Here is a 22,253-nt window from a genome sequence, read left to right as displayed (position 1 = left end):
ATGCATGAATTCAAACCATGCATATCAAATTGGAGGGCTCATTTCTCAGTTGGCCTATGGTTACATTTCTGCATGACAGCTGTTACCTGACAATGTTCACGATGATTTTAAAATACAGACTAATTAATTGTATGTGATATATATATTTAAATTAATATTGATTTTTGTGTGTGTGTGTGTGTGTGTGTGTGTGTGTGTGTGTGTGTGTTCCTATGCATATGGTTAACTGCAGAAGGTGGCGTTGGATTCCTTGGCGTTGTAGTTACAGGAGTTTGTGAGCCACAAGGATTCTGGGTGTTCTTGCAAGAGCAGCAAGTGCTCTTAAGGGCCGAGCCATCTCTGCAGCTCCAAAATGCTCACAGTAATTTCATAATGTGGACTAAGTAGTTGAATGTGATCGTTTGCTTTTCTACCTCCCCAGAGGTTCTGATCTGTTTGTTGCCCATGCATCCATACGGCATGCCCAGCAAGGGAGGTGTGGAGAGAACTGTACGTTGGGAGGGGCTGAGTCACCAGGAACTGAGGTGTGGTTCTGTACTTGCTGATTTAGGAGCCCAACAGAGAAAGCACTTAGGAAGGACAGTGGCGCTGCTATCACCTCGTGGAACCTCTGAAATGTTTACTTTCAAGCTCTTCACACTGAACTTCAGATCTTACAAACTTTAAATGCCCTTCGGAAGGTTGCTTTGCACAACCACACATAAAACATTCCCAGCAGCCTTTACTGGTTGGTAAGAGGAAAAAGGAACTTTAAAAGAGTAGACCGCCTTGTTACAGGGACTGCATAAATTGTTCTTAGATGATCGTTCATTAAAAACCCATTAATGCAACTAGTTACCATCTGTTAAAGAATTGCTGATAAGTCAAGACGGCTTTTGTATGTTTTCTCTTACAAATGTTAACACCATTTCACATTAGATTTCTCTTGTGTCGGTCGACTGAGACACGGTTGTTTCCATTTAGGAACTGAATGAGTCATAGAAATATGCTTGTTATGATAAAAATGCACCGTTTTCCTCTACTTCAGATGAAATTACATTAGAATTTCATGTAATCTAGATACTTGGTTCATATTGCTAGATGAATATTCCAGTAAGAGGGGAGAGCCAAGGTAAAGTCTTTATATGTATACCACACACACAAAGACAGCCACACACACACAGAGCATGTATAAAGGTATTTGTATAACTGCTATCTCATTTTTATATAAAATATATAATACAGTTTTTGCCAATTTGCTACAACAAACCCAGACACACTCACACAACTCGGAAGAAGTAGTATTTTTTTATTAAACATTTTTAAAATTTCATTTTATATACCAACCAAAGTTCTCTCTTCCACCCTTAAATGAGGAGTTGCCTGCATTGGATTGGCCTGTGGTCATGTCTGTGGGGACATTTTAAAAATGCTAATTAGTGTGGGAGGCCCCAGCCCACTGTGCCGCTTACTGTGCTTGGGTAGTATAAGAAAGACAGTTGGGCAGGTCAGAGCAAAGCAAGCCATTAAGTAAGCAACATTCTCCTCTGTTTTTGTTTGTTTTAACTTCCTACCTCAGCTCCCCTCAATGGTTGACTGTAACCTAGGAGATGAAACAAACCCTTTCCTCTCCATGTTGGTTTTGGTCAAGTGTTCATTGCAGCAGCAGCAGAGACATGAACTAGGACACGCAGGCAATAGCATATCCTAGTAAATGGCAGAAGAAGAGGATGTGGAATTGAGCTTTTTGGATTTCAGTGCTCTCAAATGAAAGATGAAGATCACCATTCTTCTACCTAAACGCCAGAGGCAGAAGAGAGATAGCACATTGCACGTAATCTGAATCACGCAGGGGAGATGTGCTATACGAACCCAAACCACCACTATGCTGAAGTAGTGGTTGACTTTACAGGAAGGTAAGGAGACCACATACGTGCGTGCTCTCCATCTCTCTTCTTCCTCCCATCTCCATCCCATTTCTTCCTCTTTGCTGAGTTGGATGGTTCATTTTTCAAGATTCCTTACTGTAGACATGAATTCAAAGATGGGCGGCGGGGGGGGGGAATCCCTTTTTCTGACCATGTCTTCTTCACCATTCTCCTAACCATTTCAAACTGACCACTTTGAGGCGATACCAGCATGCCATCTGCTTTGCCCTGCACTTCGGTCTTACTGACCGTTACCCTCAGGAGGGTTACTTCGGGCTCGCTCTTTGTGGTTAGCATTGGGGTCACATGATTATGCAGTAGAAACTACCAAATGGAGCTCCCTAAGTGCCTCCTGTGAGCTTCTGTCTTAGTCTTGTGCCTTTAAATCTCTCCTTCAGACCCTCCCAAATCACAAGAAACAACTGTGTTTCCGTGGTCCTTAAAGTAAACTCCGGGACTGATATTTATATGCAGAAGTGCCACTCTGCTCAGCTTGACCTCAAATGTCCTCCAACGCTGTGCCCTTTGTGCCCTAACCTTGTTGGCTGTTATCTCCCATCCAGTTCTTTCCATGTGACTTCATAGGATGCCATTTAATTACAGCAGCTGCTCCTTCCTTAATATAAGTCTCAAAACTCCTTCCCAAACCGTCTCCTACAGGAACATTTCTCAGAGAAGTAGTTGGGGTTTGGGCAGTAACCACGTGGGCTGGTTATAGCCTCAGCCCTTTGCATGCTAGTATTATTTAATCCTTACAATAGCTCCCAGGAGTAGGATTCACAATCAGTGCCATTGTCATGTCATGCCAAGGGTGAGGGCACAGCTCCAAGGAGATCAAATCAGTTCTGCCGAGTCACCCACAAACCTCCTGATTTCTGAACGTGAAGGTCCCCAAACTAACTTGCGCCCTCAAAACCACATTCTCACAAAACAGACTGACTGTAACTTCTGTGATTCCAGTCCCTTAATTTAGAAATCCCTTTTCTACTTTACTTAAAAAAAATTAATAATTTCTGACATTTCTTCAAGCTTGTGAAGTCCAAATCCCATCCTGCTGACCTGGGCATTGCAGTATACCTTTCTAAAAATCCATGCCTTTCTCTTACTGAGATAACAACTTTTAATGAAGAACTGTTTGTAGCCCATGGCTTCACATTTGCCTGTCTCTGCTGAAGACGAGAAGAATACAATGAGTAGAGAATGAGACATTGTGCTATTTCTCATCACTCTTCTATTCTTCCTTATAATGGAAAATCAGTCAAACTGACCAGTGCCATCAATCCCTCTAAAAGGTCAGAGGAAACTTGGTAAATCATTGGATTTTCTTTCCGGAGCAAGATCATCTAAAGCATTAGCTTTCGACAAAATTGAAAGTTCCCACTGTTTAAGACTAAAAATGCATAAAAAATAAACTAAACAGGACCCATGTACAATACAAAGCTTTATATACTATCATTGAACAAGGTAACGTTATTTTGCTTTTGACATGTCATGTTACATTATTTACTATAGAAAATTCTTGCCCTATTTTTGAAAGTCCACTATATTTTTTAAATTATTTTTAAACTTATTTAACAATTGCAAAAAGCACAAAGAATTTCTGTATGCCCTTGATCTATCTTCTGCTTAAATGAGCATCTTATGTAACCATGGAATACTTCTTCCCAAAACCAGAAGTTAGTCTTAGTTATGTACATTAATTACAGCGAAGGAATTATTGGAATTTGGCATGCTTTTGCACCAAGGCCCCTTTCTCGTTCTAGAATTCCATCCAGGGCACAGCGCTCTCTTCTACCACCATGTCTTCTGTCCTCCTCAACACTGCTGTTATCAATCACTCCAATTTTCCATGTTTGATTGATGGTGATGGCCTTGAAGACCACTAATTGGGTAGTTTTCTAATTACCTCTTTTTTTTTTGAGATAGGGTTCCTTCTGTGAAACACACTCTGTAGACAAGGCTGGCCTTGAACTCACAGAAATCGGTTTGCCTCTTAATTTCAGGATATCTGATGTTTTGACTGCCCTGGGGGTTCTGAAAGGATATTCCCTGAACTACAGCCACTAAGAGCACCACCTGTGCACCTTAACTAACTATGTTACCTTTTAAAAAGGTTCTGCCCACCTCCCATCTTTCTTTGTCTCTCCCTGCTTCTCTGCCAGTTTCTCCATCTTTCCTCCCCACCCAGTTCCTCTCTTCTTTTCTGCCACTCCTACCCCCCAGAGGCCTGTCTCCCCTTTCCTCCTCCCCTTTTCCTATTCACATTCCCACAATAAAACCCCTCCACCCAGGCTCTGTTGTACATTGTATTTCTCTCAAGTGCCACTTTTAAAAATTGCAACAGTATCACTCAAAATATCTTACTGCATTTTACCTTTTCAGTTAAAATAAGTACTTTACTGATGGGAGATGTCATTCTGTAAATATGTTTCTCACACTGGTTAATGAATAAAGCACTGTTGGCCAATAGGAAAGCAAGATAGGCGGGACTAGGAGACAAGGAGGAATGGAGGAAGTAGTAAGGAGGAGTCAGCATGGAGAGACTGGAGAACAGAGGTCCGGGCCCACTCCCCAGTAAGATGAGACCATGTGGAAATACTTAGATTAATAGGAATGGGTTAATAATTAAGACAGAGCTAGCTGATAAGAAACTAGTATCTGGCCAACAGCATTATATGAAATACAGAGTCTCTGTGTGTTATTTGGGGCTGGCACCACGGTGGGTCCAGGCCGGCAGGAAAAACCTTACACTTTGCAGATCATCTTGGATGTCTGAATTAATAACAACATTACTCACACTTTGGGCCTGTGATGAAATATTTAAGGATTACCTGACCATAGGCACTGAAGTTCTTTAACAGTCTATATGACCTATATGGAGAATGAATGAATTGGCTGCTAAATGACTGATGAGTGGGTAATGTATATCGACTGGACTAGTGGATGTCCATGTCTGCAGTGGAATGGGGGCAGGATAGAGTAGAATGGCCAGAGACATCACCACATTACTTAGAGTATCAAGCAAGTTAGAACTTATGAGTTGTTAATTTTGGAATTTTTCATTTAATATTTTTGGTCTGCAGTTGACTTTAAGTAACTCAAATTAAGGGAAGAGAAACTACTGAAAGAGGACTATTCTATTACTGCTATTAAGTTTTCTTTTTCGCAGGAGAACTATGGCATGCATGTGTGTAATAAGCCCCATGCACATGTGTCTATATTTAGTTTTGTTCATGTTTACTTAAACATGTGCATCTTGTAGAAGTGTAGAACCTTATACATGCAAATACACAACTATCTATATATCTATATGCATCCATCATCTTTCTATATATCTAGCATCCATCCATTTATCACCTATCATGTATCTCTCTCCTCTATCATCCATCCATCCACCTATCTATCTACCATGTATCTTTTATCTATTATCTATCTCTACTTATGAATATCTATATGCATCTATCATCTCTATATATGTATATATAATCTATCATTCATCCACTTAACATCTATCTAACCACCTATCTATCTACAATCTATCTTCTATTATCATCTACTTCACACTCACTTTTTGAACTCTCCTTTTTGCTTACTTGTAACTTCTTTTTCTGTCTCTCTTCATCTTCAGGAAGTTATCTGATTTCTTTTTTTCATCTTAGCTTCCCAATAAAGTTACATCAATGATGATATTCACCAAACATAAACAAAGCACATTAAATTTGACCTGGACCCTAGCAGTACACTTTCCATTTAAGTAATTCCTTTTCATGTATCAATCACACATTTCCAAACATTATTCCTCAGAGTGCTTGTTGTCCATGGCAGAGTTGTTAAAAAGTTTTGCATCCTTTGATATAAAGGGTTTATTAGATGCAATCTGAAAATTTACATTAATTAACATATTTTATGCAAAATAGGATGAAAATAGGGCTAACACTGAACAAAACAACGTGCACATTTCTCATTTCTGAGAAACGCTGTAAGACATTCTTTTATTAATATCAGAGTACACAATATTTATGCATGATAAAGTCAGGGACCAGTTTGCCCTACTATGTTTAATAATGAGCAAGTTAACCTAGACTATGAGGAAAGGTCAACAATGAAATCATCAGTCCTCTACTATAGGAAAGGGGAAATAAAAGGCTGTCTATTATTGGCAAACAGATTCTGTAGCTTCTGGTTCAGCCTTGGCTGTCATAAATTAGTGACTTTTTGTCTTATATCTGAACTAAACTTTTCCTCACACATTTCACTCAGGTACAAGCCTGACTCATAGTATTGGACTGGGGAAGAGACATGTTTCCTCTTTCACGGATACTACCTCCTGCTGAGTAGAGGCCAGATTTGAAGGGGTAAGGGGAAGGAATCATACCAGGAGGTTACACGCATGTCCCAGTAGTCCTCCTGGTTTGGTCTGGGTCTAACCCTGTTCATAGAGATGTCCTTTGTTGATGGGGTAACATAGCTTCATTTCCTTCCTTCTCTATTCTGCAGCCCTGTGATAAAAATTATTTCAATGTTCTACAGCCAAAGACTTCTAAGACAGTGGGTCATGCTTTACTTGGGCTTTTCCTCTAGGCTTTTTTTTTCCTGCCTGGATCTGCTCTTGGCTCTGACTAGGCTTATGTTTTACCAGCCCTTTGGCTTCCCACGTCCATTTAACATTTTCACAGTAGCCAGCAAGAACTATTCAGAACCATCCAAGGTTAAGAGAGAACTAGAAGAGACTACTACTCCTCCCAGGACAAGTCTTAGAATATTTCTTGTTTATTTCTCAAGCAGTTGCTGATGTTCTGGGTGGGCTCTTATCTTTAGTCACATCTAGGCTACACATGGATGGATTCCTATGCCCCATCTGCCCCATCCATACTGTTCTCCAGAAGGAAGATGTCAATGTCTTTGAACAGCAAAGATACTTTGCTCTAATCCAGTGGCTATACCAGGCATTCCTACTGGCATTCCAGCTCAGCAAGCTTCCATATAACCAGGCTTTTATTTTCACAGGAATCTATGAATTGATTTTCCTCTAAGCTCTTCTGCTGCTTGCCTCTGCCAAGGAGCATCTCTACACATGTACACTGTACTCCCTATCCTTACCTATACACTTTCCCCCATGATAGCCACTTTTCTCAACTAGGAGGGTCATTCGGGCATGTGGACTGAACAAGAGCATGTTGGTCATTTCAGCAAGGTCAAGTCTGTGCCCTTCAGGTGTAGGTCAACCAAGAGAGCAAGGCACTTAATTAAAAGCTTTCCTGTCATAGTAGAGTAAGATAAAATGACCCAGTAAAAATACATGGAGCCACATGAGCATTCAAGTAGTCATGAAATTCATTTCCAGAACTTCTGGTGAATTTTGAGAGCAAATTATGCAAATGGAAGGAAAGGGTGCTTTCGCTGAATTTCATGTTCATTTTCACCTACACTCAAATGGAAAGCAAGCTGTCTCATAGCATCTATTAATATAACCTAGGTTTTCATTAAGGAGAAAATTAAAGATTGGCAAACTCATGCTGTTCTGAGAAACTGCTATTCACTCAGAACTCAGTCACAGCAGCTCTTATGCCACAGCCTGGCACGAAAACCAGGGACATTTGTGGTCCATCTTTTCACCCTAAACTGGCTGTCAAACCCTCCCCCCATGGTGATGACCATCATGTTGTCTGCACTATGTACTGAGGTTTGAGAGAGGGGAAGGTGTCAGCATATATACATTAATGAATAAGGGAGATATCAAAGGTCTTTATTTCAAAAATCTACATAGGTTAAGCAACAGAAACAGAGAACAGATGCTGGGCATAAAGAATACACTTGGGGCCAGTGGGTGCAGTTAAATCCAGTCCCAGGGATTCCAGCTTCATACTCACTCCCAGATGACAGTATCAGATCTGCCGAGACCTTATGAGAGCCTGGATCTAAATTCCTATGGGACCAGAAAGATTGCATAGAAGCCAGTCAAGAAGGGAGAAGCAATCATACCAAACAACACACGGGTTAAGACCAACGTCATCAAATTGAAAATGTCACATCACATCTATAGATACAGGATGAGAAAATTAGGGATACTCATGTAGTAGTAAAGTCTATGTGAATATTTCAAAATCCTAGCAACTTCAAAGTGTGAAATGCTCCTGGCTTCATGCATTTTCACAAGGAATATTCAGCTTGTATTCAAATTAGACTCTGGAGTGGTAAAGTTATTTGCATATTCTTGATTCCACTGAGCCTGATGCAGTTTTTTGTTTGTAGTAAGGATTCAACTATTTGATGAATAAATGAACAATCAGAAACTAGGAAGTCTTTGGGAAAAAAAATGGAAATGTATTTGAACTATCAGAAGAAAGAAGCAGATGGCCTGTTTGAAGCTTGAGTCCACAGAGGCAACCACATCCTTGCCAATGGGCATACTTAGTTAGTACTTAGGTCTGTCTAGGATATAACTCATCTAATGCCTCAGAACAAGTAACACAGCTATGAATGTGTGTGTTTATGATTAAACAGCTGTCAGACACTTCATAAGGCTACAAAAACAATTGTCATGCCTTTGTCCTCAGAACCAGAACAATCTATTTTCCTATTGTCTATGACAGGAGTGGGAAAACAAAATAATGCTGTTAGATTTCACTTTATTATTTCCCTTGTTGTGTTCAGGCGTTCAGGGCAGCAAGCACTTAAATATGCTTTGCTCTTGATTAAAGGGAGGAAAAGAAAGAACATCTTTGGAGCTCAGGAAGGAACTCTTATATGCAGTGTTGAAGGATAATGTCCCCCCTGTTTGGATACATTTTTACTTGACACCTCACTCTTTATAAAACAAACAGACAACAGCAGAACCATAGTAAACAAAACAAAATACTATTGAGATAATTTTGATTTGATAATCTCCCAGAATACTGTGAGAATCTGTATTAAATATCATGTTGAGGGGAGGGGAAATGGCTTAGTTAGAAAAATGCCTTCTTCACAAGCAAGAAAACCCGAGTTTAGATCTCCAGAGCACAAGGAAAAATCCAGTGGTGGTAGCATACTCCTGTACCCCATGAAATGGAGGGCATGTGTATAGACATAGGGTGATCTCCAAAGTCGATTGGCCAGCCAGCCTATCCAAATTGATGCTTGCCAAGTTCAATGAGATACTAAGGAATAGTAAGCAACAGAGAAAGACAACCAGCATCAATCTCGCCTCACACCCCCCCCCCCCCACACACACAATTTGAACCAGCACAATTGAAGACTGACCTGAGCAGCACTTTGCTATTGTAAATGTGAAAACATAGTCTATAGTCTTAGGTGTAGAGTTCATTGTCAAGAGACTTAACTAACCAAGAACAGAGATCCTGGAATGTCAGGGCATCAGGGACGGTGAGGATTACACAACAGTATCATTTGAAGGTGTTCTGGTTTCATCAAAAACCATCTGAAAGGGAATTTTGGAACAGTTTATAGGAATCTTCTTCCATGGAAGTCTCACACTGATGAATTTTTAGGGTAGGGCCCTACATGGACCCCCAAGGCATCTTGAGCAACCCTGAAGCTGTTGGCCGGAATGTCTTGACTCAAAGCTATTATTGGTATTCTTCCTGTCTTGCTAATACACACCTGGTGGGGAGGAGCTAAGCCTGATAAGCCTGTTAATTTCCACTGTGCTGTAAGTCAGTATATAAGCCCATTCTGTGCCCTCAATAAATGGCATTCGGCACTCTGAACTAATGACCCTCTGTCTTGTCTCTAATTTCAATCTCTAGGCCTTTGCCTGATTTGTGAAACAGATCGCAGGTGCTGGGGGGTGGGCTACACAAGGCAAAGAAATGGCCCTAACTGATCACAACACCACGCTCAGCTGCTCTAGAATTCACCTGCTACCAGCATTTAGCCATGGAGTTTCCCAGTGTCTGAATGTTTCATCCTGAAGTTGGAGAAAGAAGCTTTGGAAATGTTCAATTCCCAGGGCTGAAGATACAAAGTTCTCAAACCTGGGTGGCTTAGTGTTGCAGTCATTTACTTTCTTCTAGTTCAGAGGCTGAGAAATTTAGAACAAGATGTCCCCAGTGTAAATTTTTTTTTGATATTCCGGGTAGGACCATCTTATGAGGCTCTCCAAGCTTTGAATGACTTGGTCAATTTCTTGTGTCCTGTGGATGTCCTAGATTTGTCTCCCTAATCATTGGTCCATCTCCTTATGTCTGTGTCCCTTCTCTTTCCACAGGGACTCCCGTCAACCTGTATTTGGGTTCCCCTCAGGGGTCTCATCATAACTTAATGATATCTTCAAAGATGCTTTTTCCAGTTAAATCACATCACAGGCACTTAGGCAGGAATAGAATATATTCTATAGAAGAACTTTCTGAGAGTCATGACTGAACACATATCAGGAAGACACAAATTTTGACAGGTTTACCTCCTGCTGTGACCAGACTTCTTGAATACAGACTTAAAAAAAATAACCTTTTTTTTTTTTTTTTTGGTGCAGACTTCCTTCCCTCCCTCCTTTCTTTCTTTCTCCCCTCCTTCTTTGTGTGGGCATCATATATCTTCTGAGTGATGGGATCACAGGCTTTTTGCCTCAATGCATGGTTTCGACATCTATATATCCAATTTTCTTGATGTTGGTGATTGATACTTTCAAATTCCAAGTTTCTGCTATTACTTCTTCCTTGGCTTGAACTTTGGTCTAAATAGTTCACAGTCTTAATGATTCCTTTCAGCTAATTTTATTGCTGCTCATGTTTTAGTACGTCAGAACTTACTAGAAAAATGTCTGACGCTGGTCACACATTCAATGTAATATATAAGATTATCCTTGGACATTAAATAAAGCTCTGGGCTATGATAAGCAAACTGACAAAGAAGAATCTCTCCAAAAGACTGAGAGTGATCTCAAGTGGAGTCTGCTCATATTAACTGCTTTGAGTAAAATGTGGTGCCTCTCCCACTTTCATCTATTAGTGATTTCTAGGTTCTTTAGAGTATTGATCCTCTACCTCCTGGGCAGCTGAGTGCTTCCTTGAGCAGCAGGAATCTTAGCTACCAATCCATCCTCCAGCTGTGTATGTTCCCAGTGTGTTGTACAAATACCATTCTCAGTGAGGGAAGGTTGGGTATACTGTAGTGAATATGCTAATGGGGTGCATGTAATTACGAACCCACCAGCAAGTAGGTAGTCTGCTCGGAAATATAGAGTGTGAGGAAGATGAGATGTGGGAGTTGGGAATTCTGATTCACTTCCTCAGCTGTCATTCATGCTTCCTTTTCTGCATCCCACCTTTACCATCCAAGTCCTGAACCCACTCTTTCTGCCATCCCTAACCACCTTCTTATTGCTATGGCGGTTGCCCATTTCAAGTAAAAATATGAATTGTAGTAAACGTACTTAAAAGAATTCACATCTTACTGACTATCCAATTCACACTGCTATGCCACAGACTCCTTGAACTTTGTCATTTTGCAAAGTCGGAGCTCAGTACCTAATGAACAACAGTGCCCTTATCCTGGCAAGCAACTTCATATTGTGTGTCTATGGACTTGACTGCACAGCTACAGTGTGTAACTTTTTATGACAGGTTGCTTCTCGTACTGTGATACCATGAAGGTATGTGTCAGATCCTTCACTCTTTTGTGGCTGCTCTCCTTCATGCCTTCTTCCTCTAACCTCTTTTGTTGCTTCTTTCACCTTCAGATCTTGTCATACCCGATACCTGTAAAGAATGTCACTGATTTCACAATGTCTGCTGCCCAAACTCTTTATTCATCATCACTACTCACTTCAGTTTGTTTACTTGTCAACTTTTCCACCATCTCACAAGCTATTTAAAGGTAGAAACAGCTCCCTGGTGACCATACACAAGTACGTGTGTGTGTGTGTGTGTGTGTGTGTGTGCGTGTGCATCTATCTGTGCGTATGTGTGTGTGCGTATCCCTCTTGCTAACAGATTCAAGAGTTAATCTCCCTCCGTTCAACAACACCTCAACCATACTGCCCTCCTCAACACCCACCCTCCACAGGAATGGCTGGATCATGATTATTATCTGGCTTTCTGTCTATATACCTGCAGGATGAGAATCTGTTGATATCAAAATATTCTACACATCTTATCTATCCCACTATCTAGATATTGTCATCACCAAAGAAAGAACTGATCTTCAGAGAAGGCAAAGGATACTGGCTTAGAGGCATACATTCTGTGTGTGTCCCAGCTCTGGTATTTAGAAATAACATGAATTGGTGAAAAAAAGTTTACTTCTCTGAATTACGCTTAATAAATCAGGATGGAATTTGGTAGGTTAGTATGTCCCAGCAATGCCACTCATTTTAACGTCACATTATCTTGAATCTACTCATGAGAGATTGACAAAATAGTGAGTATGGGAAGATCTGGAGGGAGCTATTAAGATGCAACTGGTGACTGATTAGCTGATTTGTGTCCAAAGCAACACTACTTGCTAGGACCCTGAATTTGGAATGTATGGGAAGCAACAGAGATGAATAGAAGCTTCAAGGTATAAGAGCATCTTAGAATTCCAATAGTGTGTGGGTGGGGGTGGGGGAAGAGAGGAAGAGAGGAGAGAAAGGAGGGAGGGTGGAGGGAGATGGAGAAGGAAAGACGGAGTGGGAGAGGCTGGGGAGAAGAGAGAGAGAGACAGAGAGGGAGAGAGAGAGACAGAGAGACAGAGAGAGAGAGAGAGACACTGACTCATGGATCACAGAAGCAGAGAAATCCCAGTCTTCACTCTGCAAGGAGATACAGAGAAGCAATGCTGCTCCAGCAGAGAACTAATGGTGTAGGTTCCAGCCTTGTTATAAATCAGTTGTTTACCTTAAGTCATCTGGCAAAGAGTAATTAACTTTCTTTACCTTTTTGTTCTGTTAGACCCTCAGCTGATTTAATGATGCTTCGTCGTCTATAAATTATTAAGATGCTAAGCTTTATCAGAAACATTCCTGCAGATCTAGCCAGAACAATGTTAACTATGTGGTCATTCCTTAACCCAGGTGACATGACACAAGAATCAACCATTATGAAAGATGAGGCTAAAGAAAAGGATAAAGAAAACTACTCATTTGTAACACATATACACACACACATCATAGTGTTTTTTGTTGTTTCTGTTTTTTAAAAGTTCCCAGACAAATGAATGCAAAGCAAGAATGATGGGGTGCATTGTATACAATTCCCAAATAACCAACAAAAATAATATATTGGGGAAAACTCCCAGTGACCAAGAGTGAGAAGCTGTGTGTTCACTCACCTCTGTGCCTTGGACTCTGTCAAACCCTTGAACCAGGATTTTATGATATAGGATGTGGAGCTGGAGAGCCTTTTCAAAAATTGTTTCATAGCTTTGAATTTAATCTAAACAGACTATCCGCTTCTATTTCCCACAATTCTTTCCCTGAGGCCTCTCTGGAGTTTCCCCTCATAGTTTAATGAATTTTATATTTCTTAAAAGAACACCCTTAATATATCTCTTGCTATGACTTTGTGTAAAATCATTAAAGCTGTAGGATTTCTTTGTAATTTTCAAAGTTTCCACCCCACCACATTCTCCTTTTCATCTCTCTTAGCACTGTACCACTGAGCATCAAGGTCACCCTCTCTAAACTGATGACAGAGAACAGTTTGGCCAAGGTCTTTCTCATTGTGATTTTATGTATCTGACTCTCTCTCTCTCTCTCTCTCTCTCTCTCTCTTTCTATCTCACCCCCTGCCCTCACACAAACAATACTTGTCTTTTTCACAGGTCACTACAATCACATTTAGACAATTTCATGTGGAAAAAAATATATAAAAATATATATACATATGTACATATGTATATATATGTACAACATAAAATAATTGTGATTATCAATAATACCACATATGAAATTTAAAAGTCTTATGAATAGATTCATGAAATATCTGACTCACATTTGACATTTATTTATATGATTTCAGCCTGAGTCATTATCTTTTAGGTCTTTAGCATATGTTTTTTTTTTGATCCAAACTGCATCAGTTCCAATCTTAGCTTTAACGTTTGTTGATTGTTCAATATTCAGTTCATTGTGTCCCTTTCTCTTGCCTGTTAGATGGATATAATGTTATCTGTGCTGAATGGCTAAATTTTAGCAGTAAGTGAAGTTACTTGGCATTTGGCAGTGAGTAGGCAGTCAACAACTATGACCATATCAACAACAATCTACAGACTGGCTAATGAAAAGTTTCTATTCCCCATAGGATTTCTGCCCATACAGCAATCCAAATCAGACCAAATCAAACAGAATTAGGAAAAGCCCATGTTTAATGGCTACAGCACCTCCGGATGGCCCAGAGAGGATATGGGAAAAGGAGACCAAAAAATCCATGAGTCTTGGAGGCAGTTTAAATACCCTGTGGGCGTGGTCTTGAGCATCTCTGAGGGGAGGCATCATCATTTGGCAGGCTTTCTGAGATGAGCCAGGGTTTTGAGGGAGATAGGGGAGGAAGGTTTAGGTAGAACTTTCACCATAACATTCCAGACTATTTAGGTGTGTGGATACCACGGGCTGGCATGAAGCTTCCACCATAACAGCTATAAACAGTAAAAAGTTAAAACAGTACTTTGAACTGAGCGAAGAATTAGGAGTGTGCAATGCTTCCTCTAACTTGAAATGATAGGAGAGTAAACTTTTAACATATCCTTTCTATTCTACTCTCTATCTGGGGATAGTGGTAAAATTAGATTGTAAGTGCCAGATCTCTGTGTAAATTCCTAGTAAATTCCTTATGGGGTAATTTTATTGGCAAGTCCAATAAGTCTCTTAGACACTGGAGGTTTTCATGTTTGCCCTCTCCCCATGGCTATAAACATGTGTATGAAAGTGCATGATCACATGTGCATAATTAAATGTGTAGTATTTTCTTCAAATGATGAAACCTCAAAGCCTAAGGTCAATGAAAAATGGGGAACCAATTAATATTTTTAAATGGTACAATTTAAAAAATATTCACTTATTTATACTTTTATAATCTTAAGTGTATGTGTATGTGTGGAGCTTTGTGAGTTTATGTGCATCACATATTTGCAGGAGCCCACAAGAGAGAGAAGAGTGGATTGAGTCCCTTGGAGCTACAGGGGTAGGTGTTTGTGAGCTGCTACACGGGACTTGGGGCCTCTCTGTAAGTGGAGCAACCTTTCTAGTCCCATTCAAAGGACACAGTTTTTAAAACTAGTGAAGACACAAAAATATTTTTGTTTAAAAAGGGAAGAGAGAGAACTAGGCACATTTTAATTTAGAATGATCATTTTTGCTCCAGTGAATTTCAAATATGAAATTGGAGGGATTTGGGGTATGAAATTAATAGATGAATTAATTAAATATGTAGTTTCAGTCCAGTCATGAATAAATAATAGCCTAAAAGCACTACTGAAAATGGTATCACTACTTTATTTTCCTTTGAGTTTTCAGAGCTGAAAACTGTCTTTAAATCTTCAAAGAAAATGAGAGTTATTCAATGTTAAAGTTCAAAAGGACCATTTGAAGAAACTTAAAAATACAAACTTAATAGGTTATGTTGTTTTATCTCTGCAGAATAGGCAAGTGTTGAAAATTCTATGTAAGTGCCTTCACATTCCAAAGGTTTGCTTTAGACTGTTGGGTAATTTTGTTAACATTTTAACTCATTGTATAATATGTGAGTGTGTTCAAGGAAATATCTAAAGGTCCCCATCCACTTCCTTGTCAATAAAGTCAAACACTCATCTAAACCAAACACTATGGAGTTGGTTAGTTGTTTCGTCTTGACACCTGTCTACCATGGACAGCACAACCTTTACAAACTCACATTTCCATTTCTTGGGTACCATCACCCTCATAGAGTGTGGTTTCAAGTATAACAAGACACACATTTGATCATTTATCTTATTTAATTTTGAGTATTCACTTTGGGCATCCAGGTTAGATACTCTTTTAGTGTTACTTTTTAATACTTTTATGATGAAAACCAAGAACATTGCTTATGTTTATGCACTTTGGCAATGTGGCTCTGGGGAATTTAGTTTCCAGACAACCTTCATTTAATAGAAAAACGATCTTAAAATCTGGTTTATTAAACAATGACCATCTTACTTTTACTCAAAATGATATGACACTAGCCTGAAGATGATTGTAGAGTAATATAGGGAAACAGCCTCTGATATTGGGTAGGAGATAAATAAAAACAAAAATATCACTTTGTTAACTCACACTGCCTAAAAATTTTCAATTAACTTTTTTGCTTTGAAGCTTCAAACATCAGCCTTACTATAGATGCGCTTACTTTTTAATTCCCCCGTGTCACTTACTTGTTTGAGCTTCTTTAGATCTTCATCAAGTTCTAAGTTGTCCAAAATAACAGCAACAAACAAACTCAGGAGGATCTATAAAACGGTTAAATAACAATGAAAACACCCACATGTTATAGGTATCAAAACTTCACATATAAGATAGAATATCTATCTAAAAGGTACTCGATAAAAAATTTATCATTTGAAAATCATAAAAATGCACTATGAATCATCGCATGGACACTTTAAGGTATTTGGACAGGAAATACAAAAGTCACATAAGTAAGAAGAATATTAATTTACTTCAGGAAGGAGATTTAATAAGGAAGTTGTGATTGTTTTAATTTAACATCATATCTGAAGCTAACCTAAGAAAACTTCTAAATTAGCAATTAAAAGCTTAATATGCAAAGGTGCTAACTGGAATAGTTACTTATAATGATGAAATACTGGAAATGACATCTAAACTTTTATAATTAGCTAATACAACTACAGAGAACTCAATGATAAAATTCACAGTGATGTTAATGTTTTCCATTAAGTATTCTCCAAGCTGCCCCACAGTGTTGTTAGCTGCAAACCATGTGTGCTGTAGTCTCATTGAATATGGAACCAGAAAGCAACAGAAAAAAGGCAACAAAAGGCAATGTCATTTTTACCCTACTCTTGCATCAGTGGCTAAGGTGGGAGCCAGGTGCCAATATGTGAGAGACGCATGGAAAATCCCTTCCACTGATGAACTTGCCTGCACACAACAATGGACCTCCCAACACTCTTGGGAGAAACCTGTCTTGGAGACAGATACTCCAGCCTTCTAGGTGACCACAGCCCCAGACATCTTGATTGTAACCTAAGGCGACATTGAAACAGACCCAACAAGCCTGTTCCCATTTCCATCTGAGAGGATCTATTCAAGACAATAAAGGTTTCTTTGTTATTAAGTTCTCAGCATGTGGGTAATTTGTGATATAGCACTGGATAACAACTCATGAATTTTTATGGTAACAAAAAATGTTTTCAGTACAATAGTAAGAGTAAAAGTAGGCAATGCAGGAAAAGGGATTAAAGAGAATTAAAGAGAAAATACTCAGAGCATGTAATTTAGCCTGACAATAATGTCTGCCTTTGTGTAGTGATGATAAAAATACCCCTTTTATGTTCTGAAATACTCCTAAAACTTAAAAAAAAAAATGACACATGCTTCTTTTGGAATAGGTAAACATGGGAAAGGAAGAAAGCAAACACACATTAGCATTTAAAATATTTCAATTTCTAATTTCTTGTAGTGCTTGGAATTCCTGAAGGTTCCCTGTTCCTTTCATTGTTGTCTTTCACTCCTAATTTAGATTCTTCTTTTTCGATTTCCCTCATTGCCATTTCTTAATATCTGATGCTTGAATCAAATGGTTAGAAAGACAAGGCAACTGAGCTCTTAGTTATTGTAACAGAGAAATTCTTATGTAGAATTTAGTGGCCCACTCTGTTCCAGGTTTAATGAATGGAAAGCAAGGGGATGTGTGTGTGTGTGCTGTGATAGAAGATGACTGGTTTGGGACTAGTGCCACCATGTGCCAGTATTGTAGGAGATGACTGGTGTGGTGATATGTTATTTATGATTTAATAAAAAGCTCACCTGAAGATCAGAGAAGCAAAGCAGTCTGCCAGTAGTCCTTACCTCTACCTCTGGCTGAAAGGGCTCAGAGTAGCTGGAGAATAAATCTCTGAGACTGAATACTGAATGCCTTGTTTCTATCTTATATACCTCTCTAGAGCTGGGATTAAAGGCGTGGGATCCCAACTGCTGAGATCTCCTTTGTCTGACCCATTTCTCTTTTAGACTGACTCACTCTAATGTAACCCTGGGTGGCCTTGAGCTCACAGAGATCCATCTGCCTTTGTCTCCTGAGTCATACTAAATGTATGTACTAGCACTGCTTGGCGTCTATGGCTTGTGGCTAGCTTTGCATTCTGAACTCTCTGGCAAGCTTTATTAAATCATAAGCAATGTTGTTATCACAGATTGGCTTAGGACTGGTGTCATCATGTTTCCTTAGCTTCCTCATCTTTGAGGACCCCAGAAGAACTTGCAGACAGTTCAGAGTGGTCCAGACCATAGGCTTTTCCTGATGTCAGCATTTCTGGGAACCCTTTTCTTAGGTCAGTCTCACTTGAGAGTCAGCGTTGTCCTAAACTGGGCATCCTACAGTTCACACCAAGGTTAGGTCCTTTCTGTGATCTTGGTGATGAAAAGCCATATCTCAGAGGAATCATCATTTCCCTGTATCCTCATCTCAAGTTCTGCAGTATCCCCTCAAGCCTCCCAATAGTAAGAGACGCTTCACAGTTATGGTGGTAGGTACTTAAACTGGCCTTACACCATATCCTGATTCAGCTGGGTTTCTTGTTTCCCAGGAAACTTGTAAATACACATCCAAAAGTGTGTGCGTGTGTGTGTGTGTGTGTGTGTGTGTGTGTGTGTGGGGTCCTTGATGGTGGTGGTGGGGTTTATTGCTCTATTCCTCTCATTTTCTTAAACAATTCTATTAGAAAACATGTTCTTTTTTAAATTTTAAACAAAATTATTGAGTCTTTGGAAATTTCACATCATGCACGCCAATCTTGCTTACCTCCCGGTTTCTCTAACCCTGTCCCCCGAAGAATGCCTCCCAAATTAATTAAAACAAAGCAAAGCACATGCACAAAAGCCTACCTTGCTCCTCCATCTTTCAAGCATCCTTTCTTTCATTCATCCTAGTGGCATTGGAGGCTATCACACAGTATACCCCTTTTGTCTAATCAGCCCCATTCACAAAATGTTCATTTCAATAAGCCATTGGTCTGGTTCAAGGCCTCTGGAAGTAATCCATCATTACTGGACTCTCAAGGAAACTCCTCTCCAGTATCCTGTTGTTGCCCCAAATCATGAAGATCCTGCTGTTACTACTCTGTCTGACTAGCCCTTTGCCACAATCCAGTAGAGACAGCTGTTATGATGGGTCAACCCAAGGCCCTGAATGTGGGTCTGGGTGATAGCTGAGCTGGTTGGTCCTAGTTGTTGGGACAATCCCCTCAGAAGGGGAGATTCATCCTAGGGCTATGCTGAGCTAGCCCTGTCCCTTACTGACATTGCTATACCTGCTTCTTAATGGACCCTGCTGCAGGGGAGCTGGCACACCCCCTATGTGAGAGCTGACCTCAGCATTGGGAGAGATGACCCCAACCCTCACCACAAGTAATATGTTTTTACCTGCACATTGTTTTTATTGTCTTTGAGCTGTGTACACATGAAGTTACCTCAAAATCTTACTCCTTTATCATCCAGGAAAGGTTTTCTTAAGGACCCGAGAGCTGTATTTTTGAAATTAAAAACAACCACCAAGGGCCTCATCCTGGTGGGAGCATGGGACTCTCTATACAGAGTCCAGTTCCAAGCTATAAAATCACTTGTACTGGAGATAGGCAGCTCTATTGTCTCTCTGGATATAGGCAATCAGCTCCAGCCTTGACAGCCACTAGGTTAAATTTAGATGAATTTACCAAACAGCACTGTTGAGTCTTCTGGAAGCTTGCTCATTTCTATCACTGGAACATGTATATGCTATTGTGGTATGGAGGGTAGCATTTGTTTTTCTCTCTGTTATACCTGATAGGTCACCTGATATTCCCACCAGGACTCTGACTCAATGCTTCTTCAAGAATATAAATTGTCTTGTTTTTTTTCTTCCTACTACTCTTACAGAGATGTTGGCAGCTTAGCAGATTTTACTTTTAATTATTTCTCTAGCTCTAGCCAGATGGAGGGCTACTGAAGGACTCTATTAAATTTTGATAAACAGTTCAGGAGACCCCAGAAATCTATTAGGCACAGATGCAATATTGTTCTCAAAGTGGAGTTTACAAATGAATTCAGCAGCACAGAGAGTAAGTACCACATAGGCAAGAACACTGTGGTTCAGATTGAGACCTGGGTTCAGAACCAGGTGCCATCCCTTCCTTATTCTTGTGGCAATCACTAGCTCATGGAGGTTACTGTACCATTATTTGTAAGATGTTCTGGATATAATAATAATAATATATCAACAAATTGCAGCTATCATTTCCATCCATTTAACTCTCTACCAACAAATTAGAAGAATGATCTACACTGAAAATATGTACATACACGAAAATAAACCCTCTGGGTTTTTCTATGAGTAAATTTGATGAGACATAATAGTCTTTTTTATTTCTATTGATGGTTGAAGATGTAGTGTTGTTTTACCAATGCAACTCAGTTCTTATGTTAGAATATATGCTTCATTTCTTCAGGAGTGGTCCAAGATCAAACAGGCAAATTACCTGGTGTCTTGTCTGTTAGGAGCTAGATAAAGCAGTCTTCATCTCCCATGGGGAGTATTAGTGATTATTATTTTCTTATTATTTTTGCAGAGGTTGGCGATCTGGTCTTTGATCTGCTAATATAGCCACCACCTCAGCTTTGGAATCTTCTGTTGAGCATTGATTCCCATTAACATCTTCTGTGTGGTTTCTCAGAGGTGTTGAGGCAAAAATGCATGCCCTTTGTGCCTTCCACTTGGACAGTTATTCTATCATTGTCCTAGAGACCACAGGTCTAAAGGCTACCTGTTATCAAGACCATGAGTCCTACAGTGCCTCTAGAAAAGAATTCTTTCTCGCCTCTTGCAGTTTCTGATGTCCCCTGGTAAACGCTGGTTTTTTTTTAAAAGAGCATAGTATTAATCTTCAACTCCATCTCACCAAGTGTCATTCTCTTTAGTTTCCCATAAAAATAGTTTTAATTGAATTTGAGATCCATCCAGATAACGCTGGATAATTTTATTCAATAATATTAACTTAATTATATCCACAAAGGCACCTTTTCCAAAAATTTCTTTTTTCCTTCCTTCTTTTCTTCCTTTCTTCTTTCCTTCCTTCCTCCCTTTCTTTTATTTTCTTTTTTTTTTGAGGGGGGTATAATTCATGTACTTCAAACCAGTTCTTCAGAGCATGAATTAGACAGTAGAAATTGCAGGTTGACAGGAAGTGATCACAGGCCATACTGCCTCTCAACTCTCAGGGACAGTTTAGAAGTTCTGCCATTCTTGGGGAATCAAGTTAGACTTGTTCTTTTTGGGTGTCTCAGAACATGTCTATATCTAGACCTCCTAGAATTCTAACCTGCCCAGCTGCTGATGGCCCTCAAGTTCAGGCATAATGTGCAGATAGGTCTTAGCTATTGAAACACACCGACGCCAACACTGCTACTGCATCTAAGGAAGCTGCTTTAAAACGGAAGTATGGATGCAGTTTGACAAAAGGTGATTAGACACAGAATATTTTCTTCTCTGAAAAGTACATTATATTTCATATGTTCTTAGAGAAAAAGTTTACCCTCAGAACAGAGGAACAGCGATAGATGGGTTATGTACTTTCTCCTTACAGACCTGAGGCTGATTTTAGTTTAGATGAAAGGAGGCAAGACTCACCTCACAAAAGATTTGGGTTTCCCAGGGAAATAAACGACAGATAAGACTTGGCAGTAGGAAGCCCCAAACATATAGTATTGAGAGTAGTGTTGGGGAGATTGTTAGCAACAAAATTAAGATTAGTAAAAGTGAAAATCAAAGTTGGCTTTCAGTTAGCATGAAGATTAATTTCATTCATTGAAAATCTTGGAACAATTAGCATTATTAGCATTACATTCTGGAGGCAAAGGGAAACAAACAAACAAACAAACAAAAAATGAATAGCAGAAAGGAAACGAGTGTCATGTGAAGCCCAGGCTTCCCCTAAAACTCAGTTTCCTTTCGACATGGGCTTTTGTCCCAAGTGTAGGGGTCTTGATAAGATGATGACTTGTCACTCAGGATGAGAGATGAACAAAGTCTAGGCTGAGAATAGACTCTTTGGAACAGAGACAGAGTTAGAAAACCAAGGCGAGCCCTCAGCTGATTGTGAGGAAGTGAGAATTACTTCGTGGTTCTTTTCTCAGACTCTAATAAGGTGACAATAACCACTGGGATGAAGAAATTGAAGTGAGGAGAGACTGGCAGCTTG

At 39.6% G+C, this 22,253-nt stretch overlaps 1 protein-coding gene across 1 annotated transcript in view; it reads right to left on the bottom strand.

The window, feature by feature from the left end:
• Nalcn (sodium leak channel, non-selective) overlaps positions 1-22,253 on the bottom strand; it is a 247,723-nt gene that overhangs the window by 82,047 nt on the left and 143,423 nt on the right. Inside the window, exon 15 of the mRNA XM_051195188.1 lies at positions 16,215-16,289. Coding sequence (XP_051051145.1) covers positions 16,215-16,289 — 75 coding nt within the window. The remainder of the gene's footprint in view (positions 1-16,214; positions 16,290-22,253) is intronic.

This window comes from Phodopus roborovskii, unplaced genomic scaffold, assembly GCF_943737965.1.
Source record: "Phodopus roborovskii unplaced genomic scaffold, PHOROB, whole genome shotgun sequence".
NCBI lineage: Eukaryota > Metazoa > Chordata > Mammalia > Rodentia > Cricetidae > Phodopus > Phodopus roborovskii.
The sequence above is the reverse complement of the archived record's forward strand: the minus strand, read 5'-3'. Positions and strand labels throughout refer to the sequence as shown.